Source organism: Lotus japonicus, chromosome 1 (assembly GCF_012489685.1).
Source record: "Lotus japonicus ecotype B-129 chromosome 1, LjGifu_v1.2".
In the NCBI taxonomy this organism is placed as follows: domain Eukaryota; kingdom Viridiplantae; phylum Streptophyta; class Magnoliopsida; order Fabales; family Fabaceae; genus Lotus; species Lotus japonicus.
The window spans coordinates 65,254,771-65,281,203 of NC_080041.1; the positions used below are offsets into that span (position 1 = coordinate 65,254,771).

The 26,433-nt window shown below is 38.1% G+C and overlaps 1 protein-coding gene across 3 annotated transcripts; it reads left to right on the forward strand.

The window, feature by feature from the left end:
* Positions 1-669: 669 nt before the first annotated feature.
* Positions 670-13,213, forward strand: LOC130739068 (histone-lysine N-methyltransferase ASHH2). 3 transcript variants are annotated; one of them, XM_057591294.1, is made up of 18 exons: positions 676-872; positions 1,062-4,316; positions 4,506-4,728; positions 5,004-5,170; positions 5,313-5,392; positions 5,627-5,758; positions 5,858-5,974; positions 6,718-6,810; positions 7,138-7,215; positions 7,543-7,599; positions 8,468-9,272; positions 9,350-9,405; positions 9,710-9,789; positions 9,933-10,015; positions 10,129-10,208; positions 11,032-11,111; positions 11,728-11,773; positions 11,987-13,213. In XM_057591294.1, exons 2-18 carry the CDS (start codon positions 1,295-1,297, stop codon positions 13,064-13,066), a joined length of 6,279 nt encoding a protein of 2,092 aa, XP_057447277.1. In that variant the 5' UTR covers positions 676-872; positions 1,062-1,294; the 3' UTR covers positions 13,067-13,213. The 3 variants fall into 3 exon arrangements, 2 of the variants coding, with proteins under 2 accessions (XP_057447277.1, XP_057447286.1); XM_057591303.1 differs by having other exon boundaries at positions 4,509-4,728; XR_009019759.1 differs by lacking the exons at positions 11,728-11,773; positions 11,987-13,213 and having other exon boundaries at positions 670-872; positions 10,137-10,208; positions 11,032-11,098.
* Positions 13,214-26,433: the final 13,220 nt, after the last annotated feature.

Below are 26,433 nucleotides of genomic sequence, written 5' to 3' on the forward strand. Positions count from 1 at the left end.
AAGAACCTGAGCAACAGCTTCACACCCTTGAGTGTGAACCTGAATTGTGTTTCACCCCCTTGGAGTGTGAAACCTAACTGTGTTTCAAACTCTTGAGTATGAATTACAAGTGATTTACAGAAGGTCGTTCTACTTTCCTGGACATAAAAACAACTGGGTAACGGTTTCACACTCTTGAGTGTGAAAATGAATTGGGTTTCACACCCTTGAGTCGGCGACATGGTGGGTCAGCAGCGTGGTGGGTGGTTACGTTGCTCTTGAGTGGTGGGTGTGGGTGAGAGAGATCAAAGTTTGTGAGAGAAGGAGTGAGTGAGAGATGCATATCTGATTATTAGGTTAGCATTATTGGTTTATAAGAGGGAGTATTAAGAAAATTTAGGAAAAAATGAGGGTGTAAGATTAATAAGGGAAATGTTAAAACTAATGCCCAAAAAAATACCTGACGCCTGAGGTGTTTTGAGGACTACAAGAGTACAAGTAAAAAAAGTGAGAAAACCTTTGAAGGGTAAAAAAGTAAAAAAGTTCTAATCTGATCCTAATCCACATTGAATTTAGGTCACAGTAAAGTCTAGTTAAAAACTTAAAAAAAAACTCAATTATTTTTATTTATAAAAAAACCTCCTTCGTTGAAGTCTGATACAATTCCTCTTCCTTTTCTTAATAAATCAAATCGTGTTTGTTTGTTTTTCTGATTTCTTCTTCGATTTTATTTTTGTTTTCGTTGACAACTTCACCAACCATCTCTCTCTCTCTCTCTCTCTCTCTCTCATCGACCCAGAGAGAAAGGAATAATTTTTATTGTAATTTTCACTATCGAGAACACCATTGTTGCTTCTCCTTATCCTCAATCTCACGCATCCGAACCAACACAGGTATCTTCAATCTACTCGCTCTTCAACTTTTCATTTTTGTTTTCAATTTTCTCCATATTATTATATTTATTTTCATCTAGGAACCCGTGTTTTCTTCTGCATTATTGTGTGTAATTTCTCAAAGTAGGGTTTTGTTTTTTTGTTTTTTTCAATCGTTGAATTTTTTTTTTGTCTTCTCTTTCTGTGCAGAGGGTCTCTGGATAATGCTGCAACTTTCTAGGGTTTTTTTTTTTTCTGGGCTATGATGAGGTAGTGTTGTTTGGTTTGTTTTAATTGTGAGGTATTGGGTGATACATTGTGCTAGCTTTGGTGGTGGATTTTGTTGTTTTTTGTGGGGGTGATTATTTGGTTTTGGTAATCAGAGAGTGAAGGGTTAGTTGCAGTGTGCTTGATTTTTGAATGGTTTGTTTGTTGTGATTGAGATGGGCTCGTGTGGGGAATCTGCGATCGGTGATGATCCCTCAGGCGGGTCTGGTATTGCAAAGAGTTTGTGTCCGGAGGTTCCGACGCCGTTAGGTTGTTCTGTGCAGGAGTCGTGTTCGGAAGAAGCTTGTGATGTGTTGGGGTCGAATGTTGACTTACCTGGTATGACTGATGGTTGTGTGGGAGGGGAGCATGTGGGTTCTGCGAGTCTTGTTGATGCTGCTGAGGGGTCCAGGGATGCTTTGGCTGATGGATGTGAGAATGCTGATGTGTTGAGGTCAGAGAAAAGCGCTGCTGCTGAGGGGTCCAGGGATGCTTTGGCAGATGGATGTGAAAATGCTGATGTGTTGAGGTCAGATAAAACCGCTGAAGATGGTTGTCAGAATTGCTTGGAGAATGGGGATGTTGAAGTTTCCTGTCTAAAAGGTGGTGAGCTGTGCTCAGAAGATGATTTTGGAGATGAAGTCAACTTTGAGCTGCCATCTGAGTCCATGACCACAAATAATTTGCAGAAGGAGTGCACTCAACAGGGTGATGAGAGGGATGATATGAGCAGCATTTTACCCTCAGCTGTAGATGATTCAGCAGTAATGGAAGGGAACAACGATGTTGCTGATTTACTCGCTGATGCTTTCAATGGTGTGTTTGATTTCAGGCATTCTGAAGTGTCTTTGGAATCAGAATCCATGGCTGACATACTAGTTGATTGCAACCAGAAAAATGAGCCAGGGGAAGTTATGAGAAATGAAGATACCTTGTCAATGGTTGTGGAAAAATGTGATGCTTCAGACGGAATGGAAATTGATGCTTGCAGGCAGATGTCTCCTTCACAGGGTATGGAAGTTCTGTCAGGTGTATCATATAGAAATACAAAAGTAGAGAGCACTAGTGATGAGCTATGTGCTCAGAAAGATGGAGTGGATTTGAATAGTACCTGTGAGGAAAAGATTGAAGCTGTTATTGATAATGAAACCACTGTTGATTCGTATAGGACCTTAGGGGGCTCACCTGTGGTTGATTCGCTTTGTGATGCTTTAGATGGAATAGAAGTCGATGCTTGCTGGAAGATATCTCCTTCACAGGAGGGTATGGAAGTTCCGTCAGGTGTATTACATAGAGATACAGAAGTAGAGAGCACAAGTGATGAGCTATGTGCTCAGAACGATGGAGCGGATTGGAATAGTACCTGTGAGGAAAAGATTGAAGCTGCTATTGATAATGAAATCACCGTTAATTCGCAAAGGACCTTAGGGAGCTCACCTGTAGTTCATTCACTTTGTGAGCCTACCTTGCTGGGTCCGGGGAGTGAAATGAAGAATGGTATACTGCAAATAGAAGATAATTCTTGTGAATTGAATAACTATTCTGCAGAGGGAGCTGCTGACTCTACCTGTAAGAAAACATTTTATCCAGAGTCAGGTCAGCCCTCTGCTGTTTTAATCACTAATATCTCTTCGAAGGATGTGCCTGATCTTCTTTCTAAAAGTGATGATGTTTACATCAATGATAATCGTGTTGTAGACAATCCTGGACAGACAAATAGTGTAGGAAAAGAAGCTGTTGAAGTTGATTGTATCATTGAAAGTGAACAGTTACCTTCTCTAGGGAACACTCGGAGGACCAAATCTGGTCGTAAGACACCAACCAAAAAGGCTTCAAGAAAATGCAAGAACAAAGTCAGTGTTATACATCCAGGCGAGGGCATGAAGATAAACTTAGATTCTGCTAGAAAGAAAAGAAGTTGTTTATCCAAACCAGCTCGTTCTTCTATCTGGGGATTGCTTGGGAACATCAAACAATTTTTTCAGAAAGATAATGAGCTTGAGGTCAGTGAAGCCATGTGCCGGGAATTGGGGAAGCCTAGAAGCAAACGTCAAAATGGCAGAGCGATTAAGAGCGGTGCAAGTTCCAGTTCATTGAGTTTAGTGCAGAAGCAACCTGTATCAACTTCATCTACTCGCGTTCGTCTAAAGATAAAGTTTGGAAAAGAAATTGATTTAAGTTGCTCAAATGTCTTGACTCCAGAGGCTGTTGGTGGCTTGGCTTCTGCTGCCTACTTGGGGTCTGATTCCGGTTCACAGAGAGTAGCCAGCAATGCTGAAGATAAATTTTCTGAAGTGGTAGCTTTGAGCAATCTAGAATCTTTAACAAATGACCAGGATAAAAATGGTCTTGTTCTAGATGGACAAATTGCAAATGGCCACTTAGAAAATACAGAAAGAATGGAGAAGTCAGATGGAGGTGCGGAGGAACCATGTCTCACAGTTCTTCCTGAAAAGTTGGTTGAAGCATTGGTTAAGCCAATCGATATTAAGGTTATGGATCCGGGAACTTCACCTGATTCAGAAGTTATCAATTCAGTTCTGGAAGTTCAGGTTGGGGAAAGACATGAAGAAGATGTACATCACTCTGATTTAGGTTCTTCAAAGGAGTTCAATTCTAATTTAGATGTTACCATCAGTAAGAGAAGGAAGAAGAAAGACAAGCTTATTCGTTTGGGTAATTGTATCACTGAAGACGGATCACAAGATCCACCAGGAAAAAATAGAGCTAAGCATTCTAAGAATCACAGATGTAAGAAGAATTGCAGTGATGCAGTTAACTCTTTGGAATTGCCTACTTCCACTGAGATAAGCAAATCTTTGAACAATAGGGAATTGTCCACAGAATCATTGCCCCTTGCTGGAGTGATTGAACTTGGAGGCTCCACTGAGGCTTTGAAAGTTGAAGGTCAAATGGAAGTCAAGGCAGCTTGGATACCATCTATTGATCATGGATTTTCAGAACCCCATGGTTCTGAGAATTTGCTGTCTTCTGCAAAATCCATGCGGCGGAAACTACCAAAAAGTCTGACTAGTAAAGTTGGCAAGGCCAAATCTAAAGCTTCTGAGTCGACGAGCAGGAAAAGGACAACTTCTAGCTGCAAGGAGAAACAGAACAAGCCAATTTGTAAGAGTGAAGTTAAAGGAGAAGGTCTCTCTCTCAAAGTTAAGTGTGAAGCGGAAGATCACCCACATCCAGGTAGTGTTTTTGTTTAATGTCAAATAGACTGCACCATAATGTGTTACTATTATTTGCATTTTGGATTCAACTCTTACAGACCTTGTGTCCTTCATGACTATAAATCTTGCTTGTAGTATTATTTCTTAATCTTACTTGGTTGCAATTAAAAAGAAATGGGATTTATTAACATTTTTGATATTACAACAGCAGATGTAGTTGGAAATCACAAGATGGATGCTGCTGGAAACATTGATGCCAGTGACAATATCTCATCAGTCAATTTATCTAATTTGGACATGCTGCATGGTGGTGGTTTGGGAGAGCAGCCCCTATCACCGCGTAATGCATGGGTGAGTTGTGATAATTGTCACAAGTGGCGGCGTATTCCAGCTGCGCTAGCTGACCAGATAGATGCAACTAACTGCACCTGGTATACAATGTTTTTTTTCTTCTCATATTGTTATCATTTCCATATAATTCTTGATTAGAAGCTGAATAGGCAGAATATGATATAAGCATGCACACATATGTTAGGACTCGGGGTTTGTTTAAAGACAGATGTTTTTCATAATAGACTTAGTAATTAATTGATTGTAGTTAATTATATCAATCTTATTAAGTCCGTACATACAAAGGTATCTAAAGCAAATGCCCTGTCCATATTTTAATGATTTGCATCTTGTCGTGGGTGATTTTCTTTTCAAGGACATGTAAAGACAGCAGTGATAAAGCCTTTGCTGACTGTGCTATCCCACAAGAAAAGTCAAATGCAGAGATTAATGCAGAGTTGGGATTATCAGAGGGCTCTGGTGAAGAAGATGTGTATGAACGCTCTAAAAACTATAAGGAATTGGAATATCGACCGCCTCTGGGTATGTAATTCTAGCTAGAAAGTTTTTTCTTCTCATTCAAATTAAATAAAAACCTATCCTTGAAGCTAAACTTTTTCAGCCATTTAGGACTGACATTTAATCTTCCTTATTTGTGATGTTTACTTTTCTTCACACCTCGCAGTTCCCCAGCAATCAACCTTTACCCGTATTTTCACCAATGAGTTTCTGCATCGTAGCCGTAAAACTCAGACTATTGACGAGGTTCTGGATTGTTCTAACTTTATGCTTGTTACATTATCACATATAATTGTTATAGTACATTATTTGATATTTTGATTGAGTTCCATGTTGTTTGTAGTATACACAGTCATTGATTTTTTTTTTTTTAAATTTGGGTGAAGTTTTACATATAATCATGATGGATTCAGCTTTGGGAATTTACGAATTTGCACATCAATTTTATGTCCCTTATTCATTGTACCTCTGGACTTGTAGATAATGGTCTGCCATTGCAAGCCATCTCAAGAAGGCAAGTCGGGCTGTGGGGATGAATGTCTAAACCGGATGCTTAACATTGAATGTGTGCAAGGAACCTGCCCATGTGGGGGGCGTTGTTCCAATCAGCAGGTTTATGCGCTAATTAATTTTAATATTTAAACTATACTAGTATCAGGTCTTTTTACGAAAGGGCATGGTTGTAATTCAAATTCACATGTTTGATTTCAGTTCCAAAAACGCAAGTATGCCAGCCTGAGGTGGTTTAAAAGTGGGAGAAAAGGTTATGGACTGAAGGCAGTTGAGGATGTATCTAAAGGCCAGTTTCTTATTGAATATGTGGGAGAGGTGACACGGACTATGCTATTCTTCGTTTTTATCCCTATTCTGATTTCACAATTTTACTTACTATTTTATTATGATTTACGACATGAATTATTGACCTTTGCAGCCTAAATCCCAAAATTTTGTAATCATTTATGTGGTTTGGTTCTGAAGTTTAGCTGAAATTTTAGGGGAAGGAAGAATTAACATTATCTTTAACAAAGTCAATCTAAACAAGTTAGAATTGCATTGGTCAACTCTATTCTTCCTCATTTTGTAACCCTATGATATTGTTTTTGGATCCTCATCCTCTTATATTTTCTTCTTACTACAGAAAAAGAAAATACAATCTGGCGTAATGCTGCTAACCAATTGACTTATTTGCAATAAGTTAGGAGTGGACTGATTTAGTTTGAGTTGACCACTGCCATATGTTTGACCTACCTATTTTGGAATTGCTGGCTAAATAGTGGCAAAGAGCCGTGAAAAAAATATTAAGCTTTTAGCTGAATAGTAAATGTTGTGTTGATCTCTAATGCAGTTCCACATGTGAAATTCCAGGCTTGGGCTCCATTATGGACTAACAACATGGTTTTGATTATTAAATTTAACATATAGACATATAGTAATAGTGGATATAGCCTAAGTTGGGTTTGGTCCTCGTAAAACCACTCAATCTAGAACAAGGAGTAGTCTTAGACTCTTAGTAGGTTGGGTCCTGTATCTATTGGATTATGTACGTAATACCTTATTTATGTTTCAAACAGGTGCTTGATATGCATGCTTATGAGGCACGGCAAAGAGAGTATGCTTTGAAGGGCCATAGACATTTCTATTTTATGACCTTGAATGGCAGTGAGGTATAACTTAAACCTATGTCTGCATGCTTAAATAGGAACAACTATATTTGTTTTTGATCAAAGAAAAAATCTTCAATTTGTTACTTTTAGTGGTGTTGAGCACCTTTGTTGCCTGGAAACTGCAGGGATTTACTTATCTTATGTTGTGGATTACATCGCATAATATTTTCATTAATAGAGTAGTTGTAATGTAGCCACTTCTTAAAGTGCATATGCAATGGAAATTCTCTCCTCTTCCCTTTCCTTCAAAGAAAATAGTAAATGGAAAAAATTTATATTGTGATAGGAATTCACTTCTGTTTTCCATTCACATCTCTTTACTTACAGGTGATAGATGCAAGTGCAAAAGGAAACTTGGGGCGTTTCATCAATCATAGTTGTGAACCTAACTGCCGGACAGAAAAGGTGAACATATTATTGCCTCCATTTTTTGTGGTTTATAAAGTAAGGTGATGATATTAAAGAAGCATTTTTTTGGCATTTTTGTTGGGAGCTATATTCTTGCCATTGGTATATATATTACAACAATTACACATCGCATGTATCTGAACATATGGTATAACTATGTGTATTAGCTTCCTTATAATAGGAAATGTGAGTGTTTGCTTTTCCAGAACATATTGTTTATGCCATTTTAATATTTTGTACATGTTAGTGACTGGAGCACTGAATTATTCTCTTGTTTTCACCTCACTGACACTGACCTTCTGTTCTATCCTTTTTCATGAACAGTGGATGGTGAATGGGGAAATCTGTATTGGACTGTTTGCATTGAAGAAAATTAAGAAGGTGTGCTTTCAGCCTCCACTTATTACTTTCATGTGTATATTTATTTATTGATTTCACCAAATCTAGTAGTTTTGTATTGTGGAATTATTTTGCTGCTCTGTTTCAAATTGATTGTGATTTTGACTTTATGAAACAGCAACATCAATTTATTTTCCTCTTTGCATGTCTGTTATGTATTTTGATTATTATGATTACTATGATTATTAACTGCAGAAAAATGGGAATCTGTTTAATTTAATTTTGCGACTAGACTACACAGATGAAATGCATGAATATTTGGCCATTTGAGCCAGGCTTATTCATAGAAATGCTTAATTGAACAGAAGGCTGGGTGATTAAGGGTTGTGAGACATATCTCGTTTTTTGCTTGTAGAGTCAAGTTGTTTGCGCATTCCTCGTTCTGACAAATTGGATATGTAGTTTTTTTTGTCCTGGAGTCCTAGACCCATGCTAATTAGTACCCATGTTATGCTTTGTTATATTATTCTTAATTTTTTCTTCAAAAGAAATAAACAGTATTTGCTTAATGCTTGTTTTGCAAATTTATTTAAAATCATTGCCTGTCTAGAATCATTTGTGAACATTGTCGCGAACACTTCATGGAATTTATGAAATGGATCATTTTGAATTCTCTAGATATGTTTATTTCTTTATACTTGTGAGATTATTGATGAAATAATTTTACACTGTTATTAGAGAAGGGGTGGTTTAGAAGGCTTGTGTTGTCAGTATGGAGGACTTAGAGGTCCTATTTGCTTACCTCATGAATTTGGAATGCAACATATATGCTAAATGTGTTCTTTGAGCTGTAAGCTTGTACAACTATTATTCTCTCCCAAACTGATTTTTTTTCCCACCACCTTGCCAGGGTGAAGAATTGACATTTGATTACAACTATGTAAGGGTTTTTGGTGCCGCTGCCAAAAAATGTTACTGTGGTTCTCCTCGTTGTCGTGGTTATATAGGTGGTGGTGATCCACTCGATGATGAAATGATAGTTCAAGGTGATTCAGATGAAGAATTTCCAGAACCTGTGATGCTCACTGAAGATGGTGAAATTGAGGAGAGTGAACCTGATCCCAGGTACTTTGATAATGTGGATACAAAGTCTTCTAGACATTTGTTAAAAGATAGCGATTTATTGGACAAGTCTACAACTGCTGAAGATGCAAATGGTTCTCCCGAGAAAGAAAGTTCTACGAACCCTGCCTCTTCTGCCGTGTTGCACAGCTCAGTTGATGTGAAAGACTTGAAGGTCAAGTTATCATCTTCTGTTCAAATGGAAGAAATTTCTCAACAAATGGAGGATACAGCAAGCAAACCCTTGCCTGCTGTACAAGAAGGTTGTGCAATTGAATCTGAGTGTGCAGACAAAACTTCTTCCATTAAAAAATTAGAGACTACTTCTTCCCATACAACTGTCAGCAAAGTGTTATCGGATTCTTCTGGTAGTAATCGAGAATCCAAGTCTGAAATAGTCGAAGGCAGGAATGATTTTTCACAATCACCCCTGCCTGTGGACACTCCTCAACTAAATGGATCAGTTAAAAAGGGGAAAGTTCGTGCTAATCCTGCAAATGGTCATAAAGCTGAGCTGACAGCCACCCGATTGCAGGTGTCATCCAAGCACAAAAAAGTTGTAGAAGGTTCTTCCAATGGACGGTTTGAAGCAGGTTGGCTATCTTCATTTATTTTGGTGTCATGTTTATTGAAACCGTTTATAATGGATAAGCCTTTTCCTTTCCTGCAGTTCAGGCGAAACTTAATGAGTTGCTAGATGGGGATGGAGGAATAAGCAAAAGAAAAGTAAGTACTTTATATTGGAGCCAATCAAAATAATATTCAAAATAGGTACATTTATATGGAAAGTTGGGTGTAAATGGGTGCTCTAATGTTCTTTCTCACAGTTTATATCTGTTACATAACAAAGCAAAGTGTCAATCTCTACTGCTGCAATATCTTAATTTTATGGTTGTTGCATAATCATCAGAAATAGTTTGTCTTCTGTCATATTTTATTTCTTCAACTTCGTTACTTGTTCCTAAATGCCTAAATGGGTTACGTGTTTTCAGTTTTCACCATTTGACTTTCAATCTTTTTCTTCTTACAGGATGCCACTAAAGGCTACTTGAAGCTTTTGCTTCTCACTGTGGCATCAGGCAATAGAAGCAATGGTGAAGGAATTCAAAGGTGCGCTTCTCTTTTCCTTATTTGTTTCTCCACTAGTTTAATTTTTCTTCATTAACCACATGTTATCAATGCTTTCACTGGACTTTTTCGTATGATATGGACCTGTATATACTTTGTAAAGGATATTTAATTTATGATTGCAGCAATCGAGATCTTTCAATGATTCTTGATGCCCTTCTGAAAACAAAATCTAGAGCCGTGCTCAATGATATAATTAACAAAAACGGTAATCTATATCTGCTTTGTATGTAATTCAATTTTGTCCCACATATTTATGGGATATGCAAACTCATGACACCTTTTTCTGTATCTGAAAGTAACTATAGCATTGTCTTTCAGGTCTGCAGATGTTGCATAACATAATGAAGCAGTACAGGCTGGACTTCAAAAAAATTCCAATACTACGAAAGCTTCTTAAGGTGCTTAGATGTGAAATTCCTCGTTTTAGTTCTTTATTATCTGCACTATTCCTAAGAGGTTATGTTTATTTGAGTCCATTTTAAATTACTGCATGTCATTGAATCAATAATTTGTTCCCTGTACTAAGCTGCATTTTGTCATTTTTTCCATCTTTAAGTGAGATCGTACTCTAGACATTGATTCTATGGTCACTTTGGTTCTGAAGTAAAACATATGGAACAACAATAGGGCATGTTTCTTTATTTTTTTAGCGGAGAAGAGCGCCCAAAGCGTTGTAACCTACTGTCTAATACTCTAATTTCGAAGACACTTCATGTATATTTTTACATCTAAAGGAACGTGTGTGCTTTCCTTTTATACTAAAGTGGGGAGGCTTTGCTGAGCCATTGGAAACAATATTAATCATCACATGCTACTATTGCTCTTGCTGAAGATTAGGAATTCTTTCATTAATTTTGTATTAAATTCACTGTATATTATATGATTTGGCCTTGGGTATGGTGCTGTTTGTACTGTTCACCTAAAACTTGAAAATATATTTTGTAACTTTTGTGCGGTATGTTGACACTTGCATGATGTTAATGCATTTTCTTACCCTCCATTTATGTTGGTCAATTTTGTAGTCATTCATTTTGAATGTTAGAATACAAGAGTTTTAATATGATAATTATGGATTAGGTGCATAAATTACCCCCATATACTCTTCAATAAGTTGATAGCTTGGTAGATTCTAATCTTTTCTTTGGTTTCCTCCTTCCTTTGTCCTCTCTTTCTTCAAGTGAACTGAGTATTAAGAGAATATTGACACATTTTCTTTTACAGGTCTTAGAGTTCCTAGCAGCAAACAATATATTGACGTCTGAACATATCTATAGTGGTCCTCCTTGTCATGGAATGGAGAGGTTAGAAAATTTCAAAGTATTACCTTCTCCCGAAATTTACTGAAGCAATTGTAAAAAAAAATCATGCAGTAAATTTTTGTCTTTAAATTACGAACTTCTCCCCATCACGTTTCTGGTTTGCTATGAATGACACAAGCTACAAAATAATACCTTTTCAAGTGCTTGGAAGCATGCAAATTATATCTTACGTTTTCCCATTCCATATTTTTCCGAAGCAGTATATTGATGTGGCACTTTTCAGCCATTATCTATAATTATGTAGTATTCTTCTTGTGCTTGAAATGTTTGAGGATGTCAGTCTTGTGGATGCGCTCGTCCTATATTAGAAGGGATGTTTTTCACAGACACAGTCATGTCGCTTGTTTATTGTTGGATCTAACTTGAAAGGTTTTTTTTTTTACTTGTGTGGTTTATTTATGTCGTAAATCTTGAGGGTGAAATCAAGTATTTTCTTTCTGCCATTGTTTAAATTGGTTGCATTTTTTTCCTGACTTGAAGAGATGATGTAATTATTTTTCCCTGTTAATTAATTAGCTATTCTTCTGTATAAATTTAATAAATTTATGCTGTTGCCCTTAAGTTTCTATTCCTTTACTAATAATTGGTTTATGTTCAGCTTTAGGAAATCAATGCTGTCTCTGACTGAGCATGATGACAAACAGGTATTACTGTGCTAGCTTCACTTCCATTGTAAATTGATCTTGGTATAGTTAGGTCATGTGTATACCACCTCCCAGAATATGCTGTTGAGAACTAGATGACTTTTTTACCCCATGGGTATATCTGTATTTTGGCCTAGTGGGAAAATGCTACTGCGGTTGTTGTTTTATGTTGCTAAGCATTTGAATATTTTCATTTTTTTCTTGCACATATAGGTCCATCAAATTGCTCGAAGCTTCCGTGACAGATGGATTCGCAGATCTGTCAGAAAACCAGGCTATATGGACAGGGATGATAACAGGTTGGAATCTCACAGAAGCTTAAACTGTAACAGATTTTCAGCATCAAACAATCATAGGCACGAGCAGGATTCAAGACCTTCAGAGGCAAATGATTGTGGTCAGCAGTCGATGCTTGTGACAACTTCAGTAGATGGTATTGCCCAGGAGGGCAGCTCTACAGTGTCTCCACATACGGTTGAAAACAATGGGGCAAAAAAACGCAAGCGCAAAAGCCGATGGGATCAACCTGCCGAAACAAATTCAAATTTTGATACGGGTACTATTTCTACTAGTGAAAGCCAGAGCATTCATGATGATGTTCCGCCAGGGTTTTCACATCCAATGCGCCCATTAAATGCTTCATTAAACTCTGGTGATCCTGCTTTGCAAAATGCTAGCCATTCTGGATTTCTGTCTGATTTCATTATTGGTCGTCCAAAAGAGAGATTCAACTCTCGCTTGCCTGTCTCATATGGAATGCCATTGTCCGTTGCCCAGCAATATGGAACACCTCATGCTGAAACCATAGGGTTTTGGTTCACAGCACCAGGCCTGCCTTTCAACCCATTTCCTCCACTACCCCCATATCCACGGGTTGACAGAGGCTCTCAACCTTCTGATACTACTACTGCTATGGCAATTGATCAGCCTGCCGAAGTTCAGAAGGGGGATACCGGTGGCCTGGTTAATCGTTGCTTAGATGATATGATTCCCAGCACAACTGGCTCTAACCCTGATGACGTGAACCTTCCTGGTGAGGGCAACCAACCTGATACGAAGCGGTTGAAGGCTGATGGCTCCAACGATTTGGGAAAGAGGTACTTCAGGCAGCAGAAATGGAATAATTCAAAAATACATCGACCATGGTTCAAGAGGGATGCATTGAGAAGTAGTGGGAACAACTCTAGTGGTGATTTGTGCAGTGTAGGCGTAGATGTAACGAAGGAGTCAAAAGGAACTTCTTCGTCGGAGGATGCAATCTGTAGAGATGAGAAAGGGGCCAATAATATTTAATAGCAATGCACAGCAGCAAACTCAATACTGTTTACAGGAAAAAGAATTTAATTTTGTTTTCCTTTTTCTTCCATATACATTAATGTACTGCTAATTCATTTGTTCCTGAATCTATTATTCAATGAAAAGTTCATTCAATTTTCAGCATTCCTGCCTCACTTTACACCCCCTGGGCGATCCTGATTTTCTGGATATGATCTGCCCAAACCTTCATGAGGTAGGTGCTTCTCTTGATTTATTATCCTCTGAGAATGGAAAATCTGTGATGGTAATGCACAGCATTGATGAGACATTATAATATTTGATTCAACATTTCTCCTGATCTTTTATCATGAGTGGATTAAAGCTGAATAGTTGTTTTGTGATTAAATAAATCAGGATATGAATATTGTGCCTACTGGTGTAAACTGAGATATAATATTCGTTATCTTTATTTGTAATAAATGTAATTAAGCAATTCCATGCTATAATTTGTCTTATTTATCATTTGAATCAAGAGGATCAACATCATTCTTTTTCTTTTATGTTATTCCTTACATTTTAGAGACCAGGTGTTTATATGGTTCAGAAGTTCAAATGGAGCCATGTATGAATAATTTTCCGTTGGTTTTTTGGGGTCCCTTTTTAGATAAGTGATGGGTTTGTTGGTTGAAAATTTTATTTTTGGTAGAGAGTTGTGTGTTCTGCTATCCTTCCATGGCAAACTTACTTTATCCATGATTTGATGCTTGGTCTGATGATTTGAATTATAATGGTTCAATCTGAATAACGACCATGTTGTGTTGATAACAATTGCCTAGATTTTTGTTTATTGACTTTCCAGACTTGAGAGATACAATTGTCTCAGTGACTAAGGGTGTGTTTGCTTTTGCATTTGGTGTTTGGTTGAGCGCAATGTCAACGCTTCCACGTTCGGCACTTTGGAACTCGTTATCTCTTTATGAGGCAGGTGAAAGTCTGTTTGGTGTAAAATCCAAACAGACACTGATTCTTTAGGAGTTTAAGATATTTCATGAATGTTTTTCAAGCAATAACTTTTTCGGTTTGAAGGATGATCAATGTACATGTCCATTTACTTTCTGTTGAGAAAATGTCAATGTAGATGTGATGATAGGAGCAAATTGGCCAAGCTTAATACCATTGAGAGAAGAGGAAATATCTGCCTTTATTAGAATCACAAAATATGATTTATGATTATGATTTTAGTTTCAATAGTATATTTTTTATAAGTGTCTCAATAACAAGTAACATCATCACCACCACGACCCTCCACCACCTCCATGGTCGACACCTTTACCTCTGCCACAAACGTTGTCAACCCCACCACCATCTCCACCATTGCCTCAACCAAAGCCACCACTTACCCTCCAACGCCCCCTTCACCAAATTTAGCAACACCCTCCACCACAATCATTGCTGCTAATTGAAAATTACAACTGAATTTAGAAAATTGAAAACCTGTTTTGATTTTTAAATTTTTTTAAAATATAAAATTCAATAGTACTTGAAACAGGGCATACAGTAAGTTCACTACAATCTCGCTCTCTCTCTCTCTATATATATATATATATATAGCAATAAGATATAATAAATATGGTAGAAAGTTGGATTCATTCAGTATTTGGTAGAAAGTTAGATTCCTTCAGCATTTAGTAAATGATTTGATTCCTTGACAGTGTGTATGAAGAATGATTTATTAGGGAAGACTTATCCACTTAACATGGTCTTGCCTCAGATGATTAATTTTATGGTTGCCGATTGTGGAAATATATATATGTTTGAAATGTTGATCTATGGATTGAGAAAAGATCAGAACATCATCAATATAAACAATTGTGAACTTAGAATAAGGATTGAAGATTTCATTCATGATCCTCTGAAATTCTGAAGGGGCATTTTTCAAACCAAATGGCATGACATTCCACTCATATTGTCCGAAGGGGACAGTAAAAGCGGTTTTATACTTATCCTTTTCCTGTAATTGGATTTGCCAGAATCCAGACTTCATGTCGAACTTTGAAAAAATCTTAGCGTCATGTAATCTGGCTAGGAGATCTTTTTTGTTGGGGATAGGATACCTGATCCAACAAAGAGCTTGATTGAGAGGCTTGTAGTTGATAACAAGCCTAGGGGTTCCTCGTTCTATCTCAGCCTGTTTGTTGACATAGAAGGCTGCGCAGGACCAGGGACTCTTACTTCTACGAATCAACCTTTTATGCAGAAGATCGTTGATTTCTTTTTGGCAAAATTGAAGGAGTTCTTCATTCATTTGGATAGGCCTAGCTTTAGTTGGGATTTGTTTGTCAGAAAAATCCTTTTCATAAGGAAGTTCAACCATATGGCTTTTTCTTTCCCAAAAAGCATTAGGTAGATCAGAACAAATGTTGGATTGGATATTTTCTAAAATATGTTCAATCCTTGATTTGACAGAGGGTTGTTGTAATTGAACTTCAATATTTTTGTGAGAGATTTCTTCCTTGAGGAAATTGATTTGCTTCTCTTTGTAAGATATAATATTCAGAGTCTTACTAAAGGGAGGTTTAGAGAATTTAAAAAGAATAGGCTTTCCCAGATGTTGGACAGTGATGCCTTTCTCATCAGTGTTGTAAGGGAAGAGCTTTTTTATGAAAGGCGTTCCAATAATAACCTTATGGGTTAGATTTCTGACTAACAGAAAGGGAGTTTCAATTTCAAGACTATCATTTTTTATAATAGCCGAGGGGATCTTATATTTGATTATTAATTTAGAACCTTCAGCAGCACTGAGTTTCTCAGTTGTTTTTTCAAAATATCTGGTGGGAATGAGTCCCTCAGAAATACAACTGGAATCAGCACCAGTGTCAAAAAGTGCTGGAGTTTCTAAAATAAAATCTCCTATAATGATTGTGATATAGATATAGAATTTCTGGATGATGATATTGTTAATAATTTCTAGGAAATCACCAACATTGTTGTTAGAAGCGGAATTCGGAGTTGATGAAGAACTTGAGGATCCTTCAGAATTTTCTTCAGTCAGTTTATCTAAGATAAGTTGCTGACTAGTTTGGATTTGTTTAAGGCTTTTAACTTCAGCCTTAAGGGTATGGACTTCAGATTGAAGGTCTTGAATAGTAACAGGTTTGATGGTAGATTTTTCAAGACGTCTGAAGGTATCTTTTAGATTGAATTTATTGGTAGTAATAGGATTTTTGGGAGGTCTATCCTCAAGAGTAAATTTGAGGCGTTCCAAGTAAATCTTCTTCTCATCAGGGTCAGGAATAGAATTAATGGCCCTAAAGAGTAAATCTTGCTCATTGGTCAGGACATTGAGCGAAGATGATGATAGGGGATCATCATCATTCTGGATTTGATTTAGGTCTTCAGAGACCTCAGAGTCAGAGGGGGCAGATTCTTCTTCATCAGAAGTTTGGATGAGAAGATTATTGATTTTGTCTTCAATCTCGGGTTCAAGATGAAGCTCAGAGATTCTCCTTTTGAGTCTGCAATACCTGCTAATATGGCCTGGCTTACCACAGTTATAGCAGGTGACATCTTTTCCTTGAGAGGGTCTATTCTCAGGAGGGTTCTTTGCAACTTGTGTGGTATGAGGTTTAGACCTAGGTTTGGGTTTCCTGTGGTCATGATTTCTGCTAGATTTCCTTCTCCACTGTTGTTTAGGAGGAGGATCATGCTTTCTAGGTTTAGGTTTCTTAGGGCAACCCTGAATACCAAACTGTTCACAGAAGGTACCCAAATCTCTGCGATCTTGAGATTTCTCCTTGGTGAGTTGCTGTTGGATTTTGTCATCTTGACAGATTTTAAGAGCAACTCTTTGGATGATAGCTATGAGCTGGCCATAACTAAGAGTTTGATAAGGGATTTCTCCCCCAGGATTTTGGCTCCTAAGTTTTTCACGAACTTTGTCGCCAAAAGATTTAGGAAGACCTGCTAGGAATTTCTCTTTCCAGAAGGCTTGTTGACTGTCTTCTCGGGTATAGACTCTAGTCAAGAAGGTATCTTTATACCATCTGAAATCACCTAGAGATTTGCATTTGAGATTGGACAGAAGATCACCAGATCTATCTTTGATGAGGGAAGGATCTCCAACAAAATGTTGGGCTATGGTAAAGATTAAAGAATTGACGGCATCAGAAATGAACTTGCCATCTTCAATAATGGGATTACCTTCTTCATCAGTTTTGACTGCCGTCAAGATTTGATTTTTTTCATCTTCAGTGAGATAATTATCCCACCAACCTTTGAGTTGGCCACAGAATCCAGCGACCAAGATTTCGACAATAAGAGATTCAGGACAATTGTTGGAGGTTTCATAAGCAGTGGCAACCATGGTCATATTTTGGAGGATTTTGGTGATGCCATACTCATTTTCACCATCAATGTTCCATTCATAGACATTGTTGGCACTAAAGCTTTTGAAATTTGAAGAATCCTTTTCTTCTAGTAGGAGATCAGGAGCGGTGGCTCTAGGGTAATAGAGTTTGGTTTCCCTCCTCCACTGATTCCTAGAATTGTGAATGACTGGGTTGACGACAGGAATACTCCTGACAGATTGATCATCGGATTCTCTTTCTTCGATGTTGTTCAATGAAGAAGCAGAGGTATTCTGCGTAGAACTTCGACGAATTATTGGCTCAGGAGCTGCTGTTGGAGGAGCAGGGGCAGAGACTGCTACTGGGGTAGTAGCAGGAGATTCAGGAACCACTTGATTGAGGAGCTTAAGTTGCTCAACAACCTTTTGGAGAAGTTCATTATCAGATTCATTTTTGGCACGAAGAGATTGAGCCGAGTGCCTAGAACGGCTACTGATTTGGAAAGGCTTGAATAGAGGCTTTTCCAGTTGGCATCCTTTAGGGATATCAGGAGGAGCAGAGGAAGAGGAAGGTTCAATCTTGACCTTTCCTTTCCCTTTTCCAGAAGAAGAATCATTTGTTTGAGACTCTCCAAGGGTTTGAAGATACTTGTTGGTATAATTGGCCTGTTCCATGAGGTCTTTAATGTCTTTGCTGGTGACATCACCTTCTCCTTCTCTGGTTTTGAAGGGAGAAGCCAAAACAGGTGCAGATTGAGCTCCTTTAAGGAAGAAAGGAGTTTTAGGAGGTAAGTTTGAGAGAGTTTCTTTTCCATCCTTAAGCTGCCAACTAATAACGTCGACTTGGTAAGGGTAAGGGATTTTCTTCTTAATGGTATACGCATGAAACCAGTCAAAGAAGAAGATGTTTTGTTGAGCGAGTTCAAGGAACCCATAAAATTTATCTTGGATTTTCTTTCTCCTCTTACCTTGGTAATTGACAAAGAACCATTCTCTTTGCTTAGTCCAACGATCAGAGTAAAAGTCAGTTCGGATGCCTTCTTTGTCAATGACAAATTCAGTAGTGATAGCTCCAATGAAATCAGAAGTTTCTCCAGAGGTTTCTAGAGAAGAATACGTTGGAGACAAAGTGGATTGATGATCTTCATCCTTGTCATAGGTTGTCTTGACAGGAGTAGAATTGACATATCCTGCAAGATGAATTGTTGATCCATCATGCGAGAGTGAAGGTCGAGCACTAGACTCGGGTTGGTTTCTTCTGATAGAAGTAGTTCTAGACATGGACAAGGATCTTTTGGACATGGCTGATTGGAAATCATTTGAGGATGTCCTAATAGATATAGGGATAGAGAAAGAATTTCTTCTATCAAAGATAAGGTCAACTTGACCAGATTGGTGTTGGATGATTTCACGAAATTCAAGGGTTTCAACAGGTTGGGCTGGAGCAGCCTTTTCCAAAGACCATTTTTCCGGAAGGGTGATATCGCTCCATTGGATAGTTTTGGGAACGATAACATTGGCCTTATCATAATCTGTAAGGAAAAGAGTTGTTTCTCCAGATTTCTCACAATTAGTTCGTAAGAAATAAGATTTGATAGAGTTCATTACTTTGTATTGAACCCTATAGATTAAAGAGATGGGGACAAAATCGTCCTTCATATCAAGGCCGTGAAGCATGATATTCAGGAAGAGAACGTCTAGGATGTTTTTATCATCTAGGCTAACCGTTAGGTCAGGGAAACAATTGAAAAAGATTGGTCCATTGCTTAGGCTGGTTTCAACCGTGCCTAAGAGGGAATCATGGAAACGATTATGCCTAACATCTCTAAGACAAAGAAGTACAGCAATGTCAAGAGACTTTCTAGTCATGGGTTTTAGGCCAACTTGAACACTTCCTATATGAAGATAGTTGAAATTCTTATTGATATGATCTTTGATAGATCTTTCAGAAAGCAGGTGAATTTCCTCGTCATCTGTTCTGAGTTTGTAGGTTTGTTCAACCGTTTTGATGATGAAATCGGATCTTTTGAAGAAAGATCCATTTGGTTTATAGATCTCAGTATGAGAAATTTTTGGAATTTCCCAGTTATCGAGATCTTGATTGATGTCTTCAAAATGAATTTCTTCTTTGAAAATATTTTTGGATTTCAATTGATTGGATTGATGATGATGATGATCGATGGAAGAAGAAGAGGGTTGAGAAGATTTGAATGAAAGCTTGGAGGAAAAAGAGCGAAGCATCAAGAAAGACAAATCTTCCTCACCCGTAAGTATCATCGCCATCACCTGGTTCTATAGAAACAGATAAATAAATTAGAAATATAAGTTACGCTCTGCGTTGTTCTTAATAGTTGAGCAGTATAGATCTGGATCAGACTTAAGCCACCACAAAAAGAAACTAAACAAGGACATTAAGAATATTCAGAAATAACATATCATATCTGTAGTATGGCCCAAATATAGACTTACCGCCACACAGGGACTTACTGCCTTAATGCCTCCGCTGCAGATATGATCATAAGTCTGAATAGTAATAATCCTAGAAGATCTTCAAGAAAGGTTTTCATTTTAGTTTAGTTCAAAAGTGTACTACCAGTCTAGATCCGTTTCCATAGTGCTTAATTATGTAAGAACAAAGCAGATAAACAACTTATATCTAACTTAATTAACATATTCCTACTTCCCCATCAGGCTCTGATACCAAGAGGGGTTCGGAAGCAGAAGTAGAGGGGAAAGAAGAGGATTAAGAGAAGTAGGACGCCACCTTGCAGGGGCTTAACACAGAAATAAAAAATGTGCAGAAAGTAAATAAATTAAAACAGGAGGCTCAGCCTTCCATGAACAGAATAATAAAACTTGATATTATATAAACTGATTGAAAGATTACAAAAACTGAAGGAAAACTTTTAAAGAAAGATTGAAAGAAAAAAAAATAGAGAGAAGTAGCTTACAGACGCTCAGCTCTCAAAGTGTTTCTCTATCTTGGTGTATCTAAACTCTGATTAACAAGGTTCAGAGTGAGCCTATTTAAAGAAAAGGATTGAACACTGTTTAAATAGTTCCAGTTGAATAGTTCCGGTGGCCGGTACTATTTGACGGGTACTATTTGCTACAGTAAAAAGTCTACTGTTGCTACAGTGAATTACAATAATTGAGATTGAATTATTACAAAACCGAATTATTACAAGATGACAAAGCTCAGCAAAGGTCATCATCACTTGATTCTGTGGTTTCCAGGACAAAATCTGACCCGAAAGAAGATTGTGAGGAGATTTTCTGCTGAGGGGCCTTTGAGACCTGCTCCTTTGGCTCTTTCAATAATTGAAGGGCTATCTGGAGATTCTTCAGCAAATCTTCTTCTGTTGAAGCTCCTGCAAGGGCCGCTGTGATGTGGGCCTTTTGATTGAGCAAGAGACTGGATTGTGGGCTGGCGTGCTTGAGACAATTCTGATTGGATTTAAACCATTGATTAACATTCTCTTTGTAAGCTTTGGAAGCGTCAAAGATCTATATATATATATATATATATATATATATATATATATATATATTTTCGAAAGAAGAAATTATATTAAAGAGGAAATAGGCATGAAATACACCAGTTAGCAAAAGAAAAAACAGCTCCAAAAAATATAGCACCCAACCCAATCTACCCAAAGCCTAGACAAACCAACTAAAAGCCCTTACAAACACTAGAAAAACCCACCACAAGCCAAACAAATCCCAAGCTACCGCCAGCACCCAGGAAACTCCTTTGCTAAAACTAAAACTACTTACGCGCCATGATTTGAGCTGCAATCATGCTGTGGGCCGTTTCGTCTGTGCAATCGTAAACCATATATATATATATATATATATATATATACTGCTCAACTATTAAGAACAACGCAGAACCTAACTTATATTTCTAATTTATTTATCTGTTTCTATAGAACCAGGTGATGGCGATGATACTTACGGGTGAGGAAGATCTATCTTTCTTGATGCTTCGCTCTTTCTCTTCTAAGCTTTCTTTCAGATCTTCCCAACCCTCTTCTTCTTCTATCGATCATCCTCATCAATCCAATCAATTATCCAAATCTGTCTTCAAAGAAGAAATTCATTTTGAAGATATCAATCAAGATCTTGACAACTGGGAAATTCCAAAAATTTCTCATGCTGAGATCTACAAACCAAACGGATCCTTTTTCAAACGATCATATTTCATTATCGAAACCGTTGAGCAAACCTATAAGCTCAGATCTGATGATGAAGAAATCCATCTGCTTTCCGAGAAAAGCATCAAAGAACATATCAGCAAGAACTTCAACTATCTTCATATAGGTAGTGTTCAAGTTGGTCTTAAACCCCTAACCAGGAAATCTCTTGACATCGCTGTACTCCTTTGTCTTAGGGATGTTAGACATAATCAATTCCATGACTCCCTCTTAGGAACGGTTGAAACCAGCCTGAGTAATGGACCAATCTTTTTCAATTGCTTCCCAGATCTAACTGTTAGTCTGGAAGATAAAAACATCCTTGATGTCCTCTTCCTAAATATCAAGCTTCACGGCCTTGATATGAAAGAGGATTCCATTCCTATCTCTTTGATCTACAGGGTTCAATACAAGGTAATGAACTCTATCAAATCTTATTTCTTGCGAACCAATTGTGAGAAATCTGGAGAAACAACCCTCTTCCTTACAGATTATGATAAGGCTAACGTTATTGTGCCCAAAACCATCCAATGGAGTGATATCACCCTTCTAGAAAAATGGTCTTTGGAAAAGGCTACTCCAGCCCAACCTGTTGAAACTCCTGAGTTTCGTGAAATCATCCAACACCAATCTGGCCAAGTAGATCTCATCTTTGATAGGAGAAATTCCTTCTCTATCCCTAGATCTATTAGGACATCCTCAAATGATTTCCAATCCGCCATGTCTAGAAGATCTTTTTCTATGACTAGAAGGAACCAACCCGAGTCTAGCGCTCGACCTTCCCTCTCTCATGACGGATCTACTATCCATTTGGCTGGATATGTCAATACCACTCCTGTCAAGACTACCTATGACAAGGGTGATGAAGATCATCAATCTACCTTATCTCCAACGTATTCTTCTCTAGAAACCCCTGGAGAAACTTCTGATTTCATTGGAGCAATCACTACTGAATTCGTCATCGACAAAGGAAGTATCAAGGCAGATTTCTACTCTGACCGATGGACTCAGCAAAGAAAATGGTTCTTTGCAAAGTATCAGGGTGAAAAGAGAAAGAAGATCCAAGAAAAATTCTATGGGTTCCTTGAGAAAACCCAGCAAAACATCTTCTTTTTTGAATGGTTTCAAGATTATGCCAACAAGAATTGGAAATCTTACCCCTTCCAAATTGACATGGTTAAATGGCAGCATAAGGATGGAAAAGAAACCCTTTCTAACCTGCCACCTAAAACTCCTTTCCTTCTTAAAGGAGCTCAATCTACACCTGTCCTAGCTTCTCCCTTCAAGACTAGGAAAGAAGAAGGTGATGTCACTGGTAAAGACATCAAAGACCTCATGGAACAATCCAATTATACCAATAAGTATCTTCAAATTCTTGGAGAATCCCAAGTGCAGGATTCCTCTTCCAGGAAAGGAAAAGAAAAGGTCAAGATTGAACCTTCCTCTTCTAATCTTGATATCCCTAAAGGATGTCAACTTGAAAAACCTCTTTTCAAACCTTTTCAAATCAGTAGCCGTTCCAAACACTCGGCTCAAACTCTTCGAGCAAAAAAGGAATCTGACAATGAGCTCCTCCAAAAGGTGGTAGAGCAACTTCAGCTTCTCAAACAAGTTATTCCTGAGACACCGGAACCTCCTGAGACTCCGGAACCTACTTCGGAAGCAGTTTCTAATCCCACTATTACTGCTCCTCCTCCTCCAAAAACTCGTACTTCTACTCGTAATACCTCTACTTCTTTAAATAATATTGAAGATGGTAAGGTTGAGTCTGATTCTGATATTCAATCTATGAAGTCTGACGTTCAATCTATCAAAAGTATTCCGGTCAATACTATCATTCACAATTCTAAGAATCAGTGGAGAAAAGAAACCAAGCTCTACTATCCTAGAGCTACTGCTCCTGATCTTCTTTTAGAAGAATCTTCAAACTTCAAAAGCTTCAGTGCCAACAATGTCTATGAATGGAATATTGATGGTGAAAACGAGTATGGCATCACCAAAATCCTCCAAAATATGACTATGGTAGCCACTGCCTATGTTACCGCCAACAATTGTCCTGAATCTCTTATCGTTGAAGTCTTGGTTGCTGGTTTCTGTGGCCAGCTCAAAGGTTGGTGGGATAATTATCTCACTCAAGACGAGAAGGATCAGATCTTGACCGCTGTCAAGACTGATGAAGAAGGTAATCCTATCATGGAAGATGGCAAGTTCATCTCTGATGTTGTCAACTCCTTAATCTTTACCATAGCCCAACATTTTGTTGGAGATCCTTCCCTCATCAAGGACAGATCTGGTGATCTTTTGTCCAATCTTAAGTGCAAATCTTTGGGTGATTTCAGATGGTATAAGGATACCTTCCTGACCAGGGTTTACACCCGTGAAGACAGCCAACAAGCCTTCTGGAAAGAGAAATTCCAGGCCGGTCTTCCTAAATCTTTTGGCGACAAAGTTCGTGAGAAACTTAGAAGCCAAAATCCGGGGGGAGAAATCCCATATCACACCCTTAGTTATGGACAGCTCATAGCTATCATTCAAAGAGTTGCTCTCAAAATCTGTCAGGATGACAAAATCCAACAGCAACTCACTAAGGAGAAGTCTCAGAATCGCAGGGATTTGGGTACTTTCTGCGAACAATTCGGAATTCAAGGTTGTCCCAAGAAACCTAAACCCAGAAAGCAAGATCCTCCTCCCAAACAACAATGGAGAAAGAGATCTAGTAGGAATGATCATAGGAAACCCAAGCCTAGATCAAAACCCCAATTTTCGCAAATTCCAAAGAACCCTTCTGAGACTAGACCCTCTCAAGGAAAAGATGTTATCTGCTACAACTGCGGCAAGCCAGGCCATATTAGCAGGTATTGCAGACTCAAAAGGAGAATCTCTGAGCTTCATCTTGAACCTGAGATCGAGGACAAGATCAACAATCTCCTCATTCAAACTTCTGATGAAGAAGAATCTAATCCTTCGGATTCTGAGGTCTCTGAAGACCTAAATCAAATTCAGAATGATGATTCCCAATCATCATCTTCCGTCAATACCTTGTCCATCAACACTTTGACCAATGAACAAGATCTTCTCTTCAGGGCCATTAATTCTATCCCTGATCCTGAGGAAAAGAAAATCTATTTGGAACGCCTCAGATCTACTCTTGAAGATAGGCCTCCCAAAAGTCCTATAACCACCAATAAGTTCAATCTTAGAGATACTTTCAAGCGTCTTGAGAAATCTACGGTCAAACCCGTCACTATTCAAGACCTTCAATCTGAAGTCAATTCCCTCAAGACTGAGGTTAAAAGTCTCAAACAAATCCAAAATAGTCAGCAGCTTATCTTAGAAAAACTGACTAGAAATTATGAGGAAGATGATTCTTCTGTACCTGATTCCAATCCTGCTCCTAACAACAATTGCGAAGACTTTCTGGAGAATATTAACCAGGTCACCATTCAGAAATTCTTCATCCATGTCAAAATCCTCATAGGAGATTTTATTCTCGAAATCCCTGCCCTCTTTGACACAGGGGCAGATTCCAGTTGTATCTCGGAGGGACTCATTCCCACCAGATATTTTGAGAAAACTACTGAGAAGCTCAGCGCTGCTGAAGGATCTAGACTAAAGATCAAGTATAAAATCCCCTCAGCTATCATCAAAAATGGTAGTCTTGAAATCGAAACTCCATTTCTGTTAGTCAGAAATTTGAGTCAAAAAATCATTATAGGGACCCCTTTCATTAAGAAGCTCTTCCCCTATAATACTGACGAAAACGGCATCACTGTTCAGCATCTTGGACAGCCTATCTTGTTCAAATTCTCTGAACCTCCCATAGATAAGACTTTGAACGTCATATCCTACAAGGAGAAGCAGATCAACTTCCTCAAGGAAGAAATCTCTTACATAACCATTGAGGATCAATTGCAACAACCTTCTGTTAAATCAAGGATTGAGAATATTTTGGAAAATATTCAATCCAGTATCTGTTCTGATCTACCCAACGCTTTTTGGGAAAGGAGGAGCCATATGGTGGAACTTCCTTATGAAAAAGATTTTTCGGACAAACAGATTCCAACTAAGGCTAGGCCTATTCAAATGAATGAAGAACTTCTTCATTTCTGCCAAAAGGAAATCAATGATCTCCTTGAAAAGAAACTTATTCGCAGGAGTAAGAGCCCTTGGTCCTGTGCAGCCTTCTATGTCAACAAACAAGCTGAGATAGAACGGGGAACCCCTAGGCTGGTTATTAACTACAAACCTCTCAATCAAGCCCTTTGTTGGATTAGATATCCTATCCCCAACAAGAAAGATCTCTTAGCCAGACTGCATGATGCTAAGGTCTTTTCAAAATTCGACATGAAATCTGGATTCTGGCAAATCCAATTGCAAGAGAAGGATAGGTATAAAACTGCTTTTACTGTTCCTTTTGGGCAGTATGAGTGGAACGTTATGCCTTTTGGGCTAAAGAACGCCCCATCTGAATTCCAAAGGATTATGAACGAAATCTTCAATCCTTATTCCAAATTCACTATTGTCTACATTGACGATGTTCTAATCTTTTCCCAAACTTTAGATCAACATTTCAGACATCTCAATACGTTCATCTCTGTAATCAAAAGGAATGGCTTGGCTGTATCCAAGACAAAGGTCAGTTTGTTCCAAACCAAAATCAGATTCCTTGGTCACAACATCCACCAAGGAACCATCATTCCTATCAATAGAGCCATCGAGTTCACGGATAAATTCCCTGATCAAATCATTGACAAAACCCAACTACAAAGATTCCTGGGTTGTCTCAATTATGTTGCGGACTTCTGTCCTCAACTCAGTACCATAATCAAACCCCTTCATGATAGACTCAAGAAGGATCCTCC